Raw genomic sequence first — 13,412 nt, forward strand, 5'->3', positions numbered from 1 at the left:
TGAGTGCCAGGTCCTTTGCCCTCCCTTCCCTACTTCCCACAGGGGGCTCATCACCCACATTTTCAGGATCCAGACAAGAGTGCAGAAAGAAACCCAGATACTGCGTGTCTGTGTATTCTGCGAGTCAAGTAATGAGCTGTTAAATACATCCTACCCTCAGATACACCCAGATAGGCCAAAATCAAGCTTAGGAGTCTCAGACTTCTTAGCCTGCTGTGCAGCAACAGTTCTGAGCACCCACCTGGCCTTTGCCACCTTCCTGGCCTCTGCTCTCACAAAGATCACTCAGTCTCCACCCACCTCCTAGGGTCCAGGAGCACACAGTCTGGGCTCCACAGGAGCATCTGGGTAACTGGTCCGTGCAGATCCTGAGAACATGCTTTAACTGTCTAGGCTCAATTCTAGACCTCCAGGATTCCAGAACAATCTGGAGGGAAGAGTCACACAGTAGCAGGGAAGACCTCAGAGCAGGGCCTTCTAAAGCTCGGGTGCAGGGCAGGGCCCATGGACCAGGTATTGACAGTGTGAACACAGACACTGAGCCCAAGTGATGCCTATATTGAGGACAGAAACTTCATCCTACCTTTGAGTTTCTAGGCCCAGGCCCCTATTGGAGAGGAGCGAATCTCATTGATTTCACATTTGTGTCCCTGGCTCCTAACACAATGTCAGGCCTAGAGCAGCATCCCAGGAGTATTCACTAAACTGAAATGAGTCATGCTCCATCCCCCTGGGCTGCCCTGCTGGAGAGCATCAACCACACGTCAGCCTCCTGTCCTTTCCCCCTCCAGTCCCAGGACCACCCATGGGCATCCTGTTCCCGGAAGTGAGGACCACGTCAGTGAGGCTGATCTGGCAGCCCCCTGCTGCCCCCAATGGCATCATCCTAGGTAAGCCTGGGCTTTCCTGCATCTCGTTCACAGGAAGGATGAGGAGCCAGAGGTGTAAAGGAGCACATTCAGAGTAGATCCAAGAAGTTCCCATAGGGCCTTCAGAATGGGAGCTGAGGCTCAGTCCTCCTGCTAGAGTTTCAGCCTATGACATGTGTACCAGAGGGCAAGGTCGAGTTCAGTTCCTTCAGGACCCTTGGCTGGCTTTGTGACTCTGAATGTCCCAGTGCCCGGCCATCTGCCATCTCCTAAACCTCAGAGCTGTTCCTTAGCAAGGCCAGTGAGGATGCACCGGCCAGCTCAGCAGAGCTGCACTCACTGCTCAGGAACGGCTGACTCGCAAGGAGGGCGGCTGAGGACCAAAAGCTTCTGCCCCAACATACATAGCCAGCCCGCAGGCAGCTGCTGCACGGACTTGAGCAAGTCTGCTTCCCCAAGGCCTCTATCCCTCACCTTTAACATGATGCCGTGGCGTGATGATGATGACCATGATGGCGTGGCCAGGTGCAGTGATGCACAGCTATTGTTCCCAGCTTCTCAGGAGTGTGAAGCATAAAAATCACAAGTTCAAGGACAGCCTGGGCAACATAGCAAACGAGGCTCCATCTCAAAACATTTTTAGGTTAAATAAAATAAAGACCACACACACACACACACACACACACACACACACACAGTAGCTGCGATGACCTGCGCCCATTCTGGCCACTTGGTCCATGCCAGCCTTAGGTAAATGCCATCCCTTAGAAGACAGTAGATGGGGAAAGTAATACGCTTTCAATTAAACAACCCAGGCTGGGATTCCAGTCCAGCCACTTTCTAGCAGCTGACCCCGCCTCTCCCAGCCTCCATCTTCTGACACGGAGTCAGTGTGGAGGGCACTGTGTCCCATGTCCCTCAGCAGCCCACACTCCCCAGGGGCAGCCGAGATGTGGCAGTGACAAACCACAACCAGGACAGAGGCCGCTTGCCCTACTTTCTAGTGCCGCCCTTTCTCTCCCTGCCTCCAGCTTACCAGATCACCCATAGGCTCAACGCCACCGCAGCCAACACCGCTGCAGTGGAAGTGCTGGCACCAAGCGCCCGCCAGTACACAGCCACTGGCCTCAAGCCAGAGTCTGTCTACCTGTTTCGTATTACGGCTCAGACCCGCAAAGGATGGGGAGAGGCCGCTGAGGCCTTAGTAGTGACCACTGAGAAGAGAGGTGAGTGGCCAGGGGAGCTGGGAGGACTGAGGGGCTCAGGCAAGGGGTGTCCCCAGCAACTCGGGTGCTCGTAGCTTCTCCTAGTGGAAGGTGATGAAGCAGGTTGTCCTGGGCTAGAGTGGAAAGTGGGAAGCACAGTAGGCTCTGAGCTCTGGAGCCAAGGTCAGCACGGGGTCTGTGGGCCTGCAGCTGAGCTGGGAGACCCCCTCCCTGGAACCCATCTCCTCCGGCTTTCTGGCGCCATATCTCCTTGTCACTGATTGCGCATCCTGAGGCTCTCAGAGTCTCAGATGTCAGGACTCCCCATAAGGTCGCTGACCACCTCCTGCCCCTGCCCTTGTCCAGATGGGTGAGGAACAGGGTTGCAGCCTGGTGTCCTGGCTGCCTCTCCCTGCTAGCCCCTCATCTGAGCTGGGGTTCCACAGAGCAGCTCCGTGGCCCCTGCTTGGTGAAAAAGTGATTGTTGGGAAATGTCCCCAGGAAAAGCCACTAGGACACCAGTTGTCACAGCTTGGGGAAGGTGTTACTGGGACCCGGTGGTAGAGGTAGGCACATATTAAACATGCTGCATTGCAAGAACAGCTCTGCCACCGAGAATCATCCAGTCCAGGGCCAGTAATGTCCTCCTTGCTGTGGGTGGTGGGGAAGGGAGGCTGGGGAGAGAGGAAGGCACATTAGGGGGTGGTGTGAAGTAAATCCACTAAGACTCAGCCCCCCCCCCCGCCCCAGCATTGAGCAATTCAGGTCCCATCTCCAAGTTATTCCTGCCCAGAGCAAAGGCACTGGGGTGTTTGCATCTCCTCGCTGTGGTCCTTGGCTAGAGCTGTATGGGGTCCTTGTGGGCCTTGCATGGGGACCTCACGGGCCTTGCATGGGGACCTCATGGGCCTTGCATGGGGACCTTGTGGGCCTTGCATGGGGACCTTGCAGGCCTTGCATGGGGAGTCCTGACACCTGAGACTCTGAGAGCCTCAGGATCCACAATCAGTGACAAAGAGATATGGTGCCAGCTGCTGGGAGTGAGACCAGGCAAGACCTCGTCGTACACCAAAGTGGGCTGAGCAAGGGGTGCCATCCCTGAGCCCCTTCTCCACCTGTCCAAGCTCCTCAGTTCACCCAATCCTCCTTCCCCAGACCGCCCTCAGCCCCCGAGCAAGCCCGTGGTGCAGCAGGAAGACGTGAAGGCTCGCAGTGTGCTATTGTCCTGGGAGCCGGGCAGTGACGGGCTGTCCCCAGTGCGATACTACACCATCCAGACCCGTGAGCTGCCCAGCGGCCGGTGGGCGCTGCACTCAGCTTCCGTGAACCACAACACCTCCAGCTTCACCGTGGACAGGTGCGGGGTCCATGCCACCGGCATCTCCCACCCTCCCCCAGCCAAGATAGACACCAGCCGAGGTCCCTCCTGGGGCTTGGAGGCTTCCTGAGACCCCCACACCCTGCCAGCTTCCTCAGCTCCCAGCCTAGCAGCATAGCTCCTCCTCTCCAGGAGCACCATTAAGGCTGCCTCTTAATTGCATCTGGAGCCTGGTGTCCCCCTCTATGAAGCACACTCTGTCCTTCATTAGCGATTCTCCCCAGCCAGCCGGCAGCTTCCTCCCATCTTTAATAGGGGAGCAGCGCTTCACTCTGAAACTCTGCCTTCAATTTAATTCCTGGTGGCTGTATTTTTTTACATTCCCTCGGACGTGACCTGAAGTCTGAGCAATCCTTTCCTCCCCTCCTCCCCCGCCCCCATAAATCAGGACGAAAGAAAGACATTTGCTGGGAGGGAAACGAAACTGAGAGACAAGTCTGGTCTTCTCTTGGGAACTTCTCTAAACTCAGGAGAGGAAGGGCAGCTTGGAAGGGGAGACTCAGGGAGGGAAGTCTGGGTGCTTTTGTGATTGCCTGGCCTCTGAGGTAGAACCTGGGTGGACGTGGGAAATATGGCAGCTAAAGACATCCCAGAGGCGTGATCCAAGGGTTGGTCTGGCGACTCAGGACCCCAGTTTGACCCTTTGGTAGCAGAGTGCCTTCTGAGCCTGGATGTTGCATCTGTGTGGTGGCTCAGCCCTCCTGTCTCCCTTTCTCGAGCAAGAATAGATCAGTGAGACCCCATGGCAGATCGTGCAGCCAGATCCCGTGGGACATCTGGTCATAGGACCCCACTTCCCTCCACAGGCTGAAGCCCTTCACGTCCTACAAGTTCCGAGTGAAGGCAACCAATGACATTGGAGACAGCGAGTTCAGCGAGGAGTCAGAGTCACTGACCACGCTGCAGGCAGGTCAGTGTGCCTCACCACTGGGCACCGGGGAAATAGGCCTCCAAGTAGAGAGGACACTGGGCTGCTGGACCCTTCCCCTCCAGGACACAGTCCTCGGGAGGCTGGGGCCACAGTGGCCTCTACCTGGCCTTCAAGCGCATGGCTTCACTGACATCCCGCAGGCTACTGAGAAGTATATGGGCAGGCAGAGAGGCCTGTGGCTGTGACCCTTGGGTCTGACCAAGACCTTGGTCTCTCCCTCCACACCAGCCCTTTGTCCTACAGAAGTCGGGTTGCTGAGCATACAGGGTGACATAAGAGGGATCTGCCTGCCAGTGCCAAGTAGGCAGAACCAGTCCCGTGGGCACTGGGTAGGGCTGAACCTCCAGCACCCAGGTCCCACCTGCCTGCCTCTCTCCACAGCCCCTGACGAAGCACCCACTGTCCTCTCAGTGACACCCCACACCACCACCTCCGTGCTGATCCGGTGGCAGGTAGGCCAGGCTGGCAGGATGGGCCTATCTCCCCTAAGGACTCAGACAGGCTGTGCTCTGGGGCCAGCAAGCCAAGAGACCCCAGTGGGGCTGCCTGCCCCTCCCCCAGAGCCAACAGAAATGCATGAGAAATGCTGGGGTGTGCACATCATGGAACACTGTGCATACACTTGTGTGCACACCCATTCTACCCCCAGGGAACCACACCTGGCAGGTGCCACCACGTCCCCTACTGCGGCTGAGGACAGAGATGCAGCAAAGGATGTGTGGGAGTGGCAGGGTCAAGTTTACTAACCCAAATCTACTGAATTCTTGAAAATTAAAGTACTTGGGAACCCTAGGACCCCCTGAGCCTCTGTGAAGCCCAGACCAGGCTCTGCCCATCACAGAGAGTGGGAACCCATCATTCAGGCAGAGAAATAAGCTCTTCCTTCTGTTCTCCAGCCGCCCACTCTCTGGTAGCCACAGCCTACTCTGCAGGGGACATGGGGAAGGAGCCTCCCAGGTGCCCTGCCCTTCACCACCCTCCCATACCCTCTGAAGCCCAGCCTGGCTGCATGATGGGGAGACAGGGTAGAGCAGGATGACAGCAGTCCAAGGCTGCTCCCTATATCTTGCCTATTTCCCTGTAGCCACCAGCCGAGGACAAGGTCAACGGTATCCTCCTGGGCTTCCGCATCCGCTACAGGGAGCTGCTTTATGAAGGGTTGAGGGGCTTCACTCTTCGAGGCATCAACAACCCCGGGGCCAAATGGGCAGAGCTCACCTGTGAGTGGCATTCACTTTCCTGCTCCGGAGCAAGTGCTCAGCTTCCTGGAGCTCCCTAACCCGCAACCCTGCCTGCCTGTGTGTGCCTCTCCCGTGCTACTCACCTGCTAAGTACTTACTGAGCACCTTCTATATGCCCCGGGTTCCCAGGGGCCACCAGTGATCAAACTGAAAGAGTCCCTCCTCTGTGGTGTTACCCCTGAAGCTACTGGCTGCTGATGGGGGGAAGGGGTACAAGCCAAGGGTCAGGGAGGGATTCCTTAGCATCGGCACTCACACAGGGATGGGCCCAGATTCCCCGGGTGCAGGGCCTAGGAGAGCTCGGCCCGTGAGAGGCAGCTGTCTGCACTTGAGGAACCAACAGCCTCAAACACCAGGTTTTCCCCAGGAGAAGCATTGGAAGCCTCTCTTTCCAAGAGCACTCACTTCTCTGTCTGGGGGCCTGGTTACCCAGTCTGCCTCTATATGGAAGGAAAGCTCAGGGAGCCCCAAAAACAGGGAAGACCTTGGTCGTACTTTTGGGTTAGGACACTTTGGTGGCCTGGGGGTGACGGCTTGGCCCAGGGGCCTGGGAGGCATGAGGCAGAGAGGCCAGCAGGAGGCTGCACTGATGTCAGTCTGGGGATGGCATCAGAGGCCCGTTTGGGAGCAGGTGCACTATGGGAGCCACTCTAAGGGCTCTGTGTTTGTTGATGGAGCAGAGAGGGAGGCAGACAGGGAAGAGGGGTGCACGGAAGATGCAGGTGCCCCACCACCACCACTGTGTCTTCCCATCATCCTCAGGAGGCTCTGTGCCTTGTCTCCGGGGGAGTGTTAGCAGATAACAAAATGACTGAGTATGTGGCAAAGGTTTATTAATAGACAAACGCGAAGTACTTGATCCAACAGCGTACGCTGTTTTCTTATATTTATTTTTTATTCTGGGCCGACATGTGCTGGCAGTTGTGCTTTTATATAGCCAGTGTATAATACAGCCGTATTTTCTGGTAGTAAAATTGTTTCTGGTTCATATGAGGAAATTAATGACTCCAGTATTTCATAGTGGTTTTCCAGGGCTTGTCTCCACCTTGAGACAAGGGAGTGAGCCGAGGCTAAAAGGTCTGTCTCAGAGTTGTCCCCAGGACTCCCAGGCTCCCAGGGCTCCCTGTGACTATGGCCAGTGCACACCTGGAGGGGACAGTGGTGTCCTGCAGCTGCCTCTCCCCCCAGCTCCCATCCTGGAAACGCTCTCCCCTGCTGCTCAGTCACCGGCCCCCTCACTCCATCATGCTGCACCCAGTGGGGGGCTCTCGTGGGGGGCTGTGTGTGCACTAACCACTTCTATCTGCTGTCTCCCTCTTCTGCCTCCCGCTCCCCACCCCAGCCCTGTACTCCATGCGGAACCTGAGCCGGCCCAGCCTCACTCAGTACGAGCTGGACAGTAAGTCTCCTTGCATGGTGGCCCTGCTGGGGAGCAGGAGTGGGTCCCTCAGGGCATCTGCCCTCGACTCAGGGTGTGCTTGACATAGGACCCAAACACACCAAGCAGGGGCATTTGCCAGCAAGTCTCCAGCTGTGCCTTCGGAGTGGGAGGGGCGGTGTGGAAGGAGAACCCACAGCTTTATACGGGTAGCCAGGGGTTGAGTGACAGCCTGCCATGAGCGCGGTTGGGCAGTACCGGTGGGCAGGCCGGCATCTGAGTAGCTGCTCCCCATCTCACCATTCCAAAGGCACAGCCTGGCCCCACTGTGTCTTCCTGTCCTGGGCCTTTCCTGCCATGAGTGCTGGGCAGCTCTGCTGGGCAGCCTCATCTTCCAAGAGCATGTCCCTGTGCGGTTTACCCCATCCTTGCTCTATGTCTGAACTCCCAGCAGGTTCTCCCCACTGCCCAGTGCCCAGCTCACAGGCTCAGGAAAAAGCACAAGCCTGTCATGAGTTCAAGTCTAAACTACCTACCTGCTTCCCTGCTCAGCCGGCGTCCGCAGGCTGCACAGACCACCAGCTAGGGCGGCTCCCTCACTGTGCCCTGTCCAAGCCCAGCACTTCCACCCCAGAACAGGAGCAGGAGAGGGAGCCAGTGAGAGGAGGGCACACAGGGTGGGGCAGTCCAGACAGTTGGCATGGAAACAGCCAGGGCTACAGGTACAGGTTGCTTTAGCAGAACAAGGGCCTGGGTTGGGAGTCAGGTGATGGGAAAGGTCCCACGCCTTTCCTTCAGCCTTCTAGACAGGTACTCACCCAGAACAGGGACTGCATCCCCCACCTGGGGCGACCGGGTCTTAACCAGCTTCTGTCCCCCAGCTTCTTCCAGGTGCCTTCACCCAAGCACCCCAATCTTAGTGATGCCTGGAGCTTTTTAAACCGGAATTCACATCTAACAACCCCCCTCCCTCCAGGACTGAGCACCCCTGTGAAAAGAGCTGGGGACTAGGAGGGCAGCTCTGAGGCACAGAGCATGTTTAGCACTCAAGAGTCCCTGGGTTCACTCTCCAGAACCCAAAAAACACAATAAGTTAAATTAAGCAAGAGCTGGTGAATGGGGACAGGCTGGGACAAGGTTGGCACACTGGAATCTGCCGTGGTAGAAAAGAAGACAGTCAGGAGGGGCTGGTTGCCTGGCCTGGGATCGATAGGACAGTGCAGGCTTATGCCAGTTGTCCCTTCCATCTCCGAAGTGTCCAGGAGGAGAGTACATTGTATGGTCATCCTCACCCTGGAGGCCAACCTCGGCCTAGGTTGGCAGGGTGGGAGGCCGAGTGTCCCTCCGGGCACCCTCTCTGACCTGTCAGCTGCTGAACTTGGCACGGGGACTGGAGTTGCAGGGCCACCTTGTCCCCTCCACCCACCCAGCCTCTAGTCTCCACAGGGGACTCCAACACAGGCGCAGTGACCGCCATGTCCTTCCTCTCCTCTCTGTCCCACAGACCTGAACAAGCACAGGTGGTACGAGATCCGGATGAGTGTGTACAACGCCGTGGGCGAGGGGCCCCTGAGCCCCCCGCAGGAGGTCTTTGTTGGGGAGGCAGGTGAGTGCCTGGCTCCAGGAGTCCAGCCTGGGGAGCTAAGAGGTTCGGGTCTCCCTCTCACCCCAGCCTCTCCCCAGAAGCTACTCACTTCCCATCCTCCGTGCCCCTCAGTGCCCACGGCAGCGCCCCGCAACGTGGTCGTCCATGGCACCACGGCCACACAGCTAGATGTGACTTGGGAGCCACCCCCTCTGGACAGCCAGAACGGAAACATCCAGGGCTACAAGGTATGGCAGAGGGACTGGCTGGGTCGTGGCACTGGGTGCGGTGGGGGTGGGGGCATCCCAGGCTCTTCCTCCTCCCAGCCAGGCGCACGCCCTGGCTCTGTGCGCCTGGTTCACACAAATATGGTGCAGTCGAAGTAAAATTACACTCATCTTCTCCAGGGTCCCCTGAGCAGTCTGGGCTCAGATGCCAGAAACTGTACCTGAGTCCTGTAATGTGAAACACCCTGCAAGGACGCCCCCTAGTGACAATACTGGTGCTAGCAAGCACTCTTGGCTCCTTGGAAATCTCTGCTGGAAATTATTTCTAGACTTTTAGTGAAATCATGTGTTATCAGGGGGTGCAGTTCAACTCTCATATTTACCAAACCCTCTAGAACTCTTCAATTCTTTTGAAAGCCACGGAGATCTGTAAGTTATGGGCTTTGAGACCCGTTACACAGATGAGGAAACTGAGACCTAGTTTACCCTGGCAAGGCCACAAAATAGCAAGTAGGAAAATGCAGACCATCTGGCTCCCCTGACAGGGCTGGGGAGGAGGCTGAGCACGCAATCATTAGGGGTTATATAAGAAAGAAAAAGAAAAAGTAGGAAGAAGGCAAACAGAAAGAGAAAGGTGGCACATACCTATAATCTTAGCACCCTGAGAGGCCAAGGCAAAAGGACCATGAGTATGAGGTGCTGTCTCAAAATTTAAAAAATCATTAAAGAGGTCTAGGGGTGTAGCTTAGTTTGGAGACCCTGGGCTTAATCCCCAGGACCACAGCAAACAGAAGCAAAGAAAAAGGAGCTTGTCGTGGTATCTGGAGCAGAGTTCCTGGCCAAACCAGTGTCCCTGGGGCTCTGATTCCTGGCAGCTGGATGCGGTTCCAGATAACAGACCTAGTACAATGGCCTCGGGGGTAGATGCACCAGCATGGGGACCTGTGGAAACTGAGGCAGCAGAGGCGGAGCACGTGCAGTTAAGACAGACAGCCCAGCGAGGGCAGAATCTGCTACAGGAGCCTCTTTCATCTGGGGTACAGAGGAGAAAAGGAGATGGTGGCGTCTTGCCAAGGAAGCTCTGAAGATGGATGGCACCCTCAAGACTTTGCCCAGGAGTGCCAGCTGGGAAAGCTAAATATTGCACCCCTAGCATATGCCTCCCCAGAGGAGGGAATGCGCCAGGCGGAGCCTGCAAATTGGTTTAGCAGCCACCATACTGTAGAGGTTTTGAAAGTTGCAAGTTAGTATGCAGATCTAGGAAATGTGTGGGAGCCCAGGAACCGTATAGAACAGAGATGGCTGTGAGATCTGGAAAACATCATCTGCACAGAGCCGTGGTTAGGGATGTGCACCAGGGAAGAAGAACTGCCAGCTCCCGGCTGTGTGTTAACATCAGCGTTCACCCTCATTAACACCTGATGTATGTTATGTCATCACACTGTGAGCCTGCTAAAGTGGCCCCGCCTTCTTGTCTGGCTGAGCGGGAGACACTATGCTCAATCCCAGAGAGGGTGAATAACTGCCTCTCGGTTATTCAGTGACACGTTTATTGAGCAGTTATTTTGTGCCCTCCACTAGGTGCAGTGCTGGGAATAAAGCAGTGAACAAAGAGACAATGTGAGCATAAATTTTAGGGAGAAAATTAACAATTTACGAAGTAAGTCACACTGCCAGATGGTGCAGTAAACGAAGCAGGTGAGCAGAGAGCTGGATGCAAGCTTGAACTTTTAAATAGAGTCATTAGAAAAGGGCTAAAGGAGAAGGTGATATTTGAGCGAAACCTAAATAAATACAGGGCATGAATCACATAAATCCAAAAGAGCATTCCAGAAAGAGGGGAGAGAAGAGCAACGGTCCTAGGGTAGGTCAGTGTTTTCAAGTGTAGACCAGTCAGCAGAAGGCCTCAGCTCACCTGGGGAAGCATGATGGGTTGGCAGGGAGCTCCCAGCGCCCGCAGGGGCTTTGGCTCTTCTCCCGGGCAAGGCTTGGGCGGAGAACTTGGTCTTCCAGGGGATCCCCTGAGTGCAGTGCTGGCTTCAGCCTGAAATGGGAAAATCACAGAAAGTCGAGGTTACTACAGCTTGACCTCAGCTGCCCAGAAGTGGTTCAAACAGCAGAGAGAAGGGGCCGCTCTCAGGTGACAGGTTAAAGGGCAGCTAAGAGAGCGGGAGCTGTGACCGGAGGTCAGGAGGGAAAGTGGCCAGAGCGGTGGACTGTGGAGCCCTCAGCAGTCAGACAGCACCAAAAGCCACAGGAGTAGATGGACAGACAGCAGGAGGAGTCTGAAACCCGAGCCTTGGGACCAAGGCAAGTGCGTGATGGCAGTGACGCAGCGTCCCAGGGAAGGCTTCTGGAAGGAGGAAGAGTTGGATGCCAGCGGCTAGGAGGGGCAGGGTGGGAGGCAATCTGGGAAGCAATTATGCCGGCTGCTCAAAGAAATTTACAGCCAATCTAGTTTTGCAGGCCTTGATTGGCTCTAATTAAGATTCTAAAATCGGAGCAAACAACTCACTTCAACAGGAGATTGTTAACTTCAGCCCACTGACCTAACTGGCCTTCCATCTCTTTGCCAATAAAGTTTTTTTGGACACACTCAGGCCTGTTTATGAGCTGCCCGTGGCCACTTCTGCACAAGAGTGGAGTTGAGCTGGATGTGCTGGTGCACGCCTGTAATCCCAACTACTCAGGAGGCTGAGGCAAGGCAGTCACAAATTGAAGGTCAGCCTGGGCAACTTGGCAAGACCCTGGTCTCGAAAATAAAAAAGGCTGAGGATGTAGCTCAGTGGAGAGCACCCCAAGTTCAATCTCCAGTACCACACACACGTACACAGAAGGCACAAGGCTGACTAGGTGCAACCGAGGCTTTGGAACTGGTCTGCAAAGCCTGAGATATGAACTTCCTACCTCTTTTTAGAAGAAGTTTGCAAAGTCATGCCTATTGCACTGGTAATGTAGAGTTCAATGAGGAGGTCCTGGGAAATGCATGGAGCAGGTTCAGCCAAAAAGACATGTGATCCAAGGACTGTTTTAGCATAGGAGAAATCACAATTTGTTTTGCGCTGATAGAAACAATACTGGATGGAGGAAAAGTTTAGTGATTTGTGGAAGAGGGAGCTGTCGAAGAGCAACAAGTTGGAGTAGGCTAGGAGAGAACAGTTTAGTACACAAATTCAGGGTGACCTTGAAGAGAGTGACCAGGTCTGCCAGCACGGCAAGAAGGAGGCAGGCTGTGTGGCCAGAGGGACAGGAGGTGATAGAGTCTCAGTGGATTGATTGCTTCCCTTTCCCAGTGCAAATCCTTGCTGGGAATGAAGCAGATGGAGAAAGGGAGAGGAAGAGAACGTCAGAAAGAACCACTCGGTCCTCTTCTTTATCTCTCGGCTCCTCAGCCATGTATCAGCCCAATGAGGGTCAAAACTATTTGCCAAAAAAAAAAGTTGTGTCTGCACTGAACATGTACACGCTTCGTTCTTGGTATTATCTCTTAAACAATTCAGCATAACAGCTATTTACAGAGCATTTACATTGCATGAGTGATTATTCGCCATCCAGAGGTGACTTAAAGTAGGAGGGAGGATTGCATAGTTCTGTGCAGATTCTGTGCCCTTTGCTATAAGGACCTGAGCATCCTCGGATTTTGATAGCCATGGGGATCTTGGAGCCCACCCCCAAGGACATAGCAGGGTGGTTGTGTGTGGTTGGACAGTGAGTAGACAAGGGCAGTGTGACACAGCAGCCTCCCACTCTGGGCTGTGCTCGTGAACCTAGAGCCAGTCTCTCCCCCTGGCCAGTCAGCTGCCAATAGTGAGGGCAGGTTCCACTGGTGCGGGCGCTCAACCCATTGTGTAAGGTAGAACAAGACAGGACAGGAACACAGTGTGGGGCACAGTCAGCAGAGGGAGGTGGCAAGCTGCAGAACAGTAGGGAATGTTTGCTAAGCCGTGCATCTGATAGAGTTCATAGCCAAAACACACAAGAAGCTGGTGTGACTCAATAGTGAAAAAAAGCCCAACATAAAAAGTGGGACAAAGGACCAGGATGGCACTTCTCAAAAGAAAATGCATAAATGGCCAGCAGGTGCTCAGTAGCATTCATGGGGAAATGCAAGTCAGAACCACAACGATGCATCGCCTCACACCTATAAGGAAGGTTGTTACCAAAACTCAAAAGGCAGTAAGTGGTACGGAAGAATGGAACCCTTGTATGCTTTGGCAGGAATATAAAATGACACACCACCATGGAAAACTGTATGGAAGGTCCTCAAAACAATAAATCACCATAAGATCTCACCTCCAGGTGCTTATCCAGAAGCATTGAAATGTTTGTACTCCTGCATTCATGACAGCATAATCCACCATAGCCAAGGTACAGAAACAGCCTGAATGCTTTGTTGGTGTCTGACTTGCATGGATAAAGACATCGTCAGGGGTATGTGTATACCCAAGAGAACATTGTTCAGCCTTAAAAAAGACAAAAAGCCTGATATCTGTGACAACATGCACCAGGAAGTCATTGTGTTAAGGGAAATCAGCCAAGACAGAAAGACAAACACTGTGGGATCTCATTAATACACAGAATCTAGAATCATCAAAATC

The 13,412-nt window shown here is 54.6% G+C and overlaps 1 protein-coding gene across 6 annotated transcripts in view; it reads left to right on the forward strand.

Moving 5' to 3' along the window:
- The window catches only part of Sdk2 (sidekick cell adhesion molecule 2), a 257,497-nt gene that overhangs the window by 213,875 nt on the left and 30,210 nt on the right, over positions 1-13,412 (forward strand). For 4 of the 6 annotated variants that reach the window (XM_063242371.1, XM_013147066.3, XM_063242372.1 and 1 more), the window contains 9 exons: positions 792-890; positions 1,901-2,095; positions 3,230-3,431; positions 4,259-4,362; positions 4,765-4,835; positions 5,468-5,603; positions 6,967-7,023; positions 8,507-8,608; positions 8,720-8,835. In XM_063242371.1, coding sequence (XP_063098441.1) covers positions 792-890; positions 1,901-2,095; positions 3,230-3,431; positions 4,259-4,362; positions 4,765-4,835; positions 5,468-5,603; positions 6,967-7,023; positions 8,507-8,608; positions 8,720-8,835 — 1,082 coding nt within the window. The remainder of the gene's footprint in view (positions 1-791; positions 891-1,900; positions 2,096-3,229; positions 3,432-4,258; positions 4,363-4,764; positions 4,836-5,467; positions 5,604-6,966; positions 7,024-8,506; positions 8,609-8,719; positions 8,836-13,412) is intronic. The other 2 variants (XM_013147067.3, XM_003464866.5) reach the window with 2 other exon arrangements.

Source organism: Cavia porcellus, unplaced genomic scaffold, assembly GCF_034190915.1.
Source record: "Cavia porcellus strain 051 isolate PalLab524CR breed Dunkin Hartley unplaced genomic scaffold, mCavPor4.1 scaffold_32, whole genome shotgun sequence".
Classification (NCBI taxonomy): domain Eukaryota; kingdom Metazoa; phylum Chordata; class Mammalia; order Rodentia; family Caviidae; genus Cavia; species Cavia porcellus.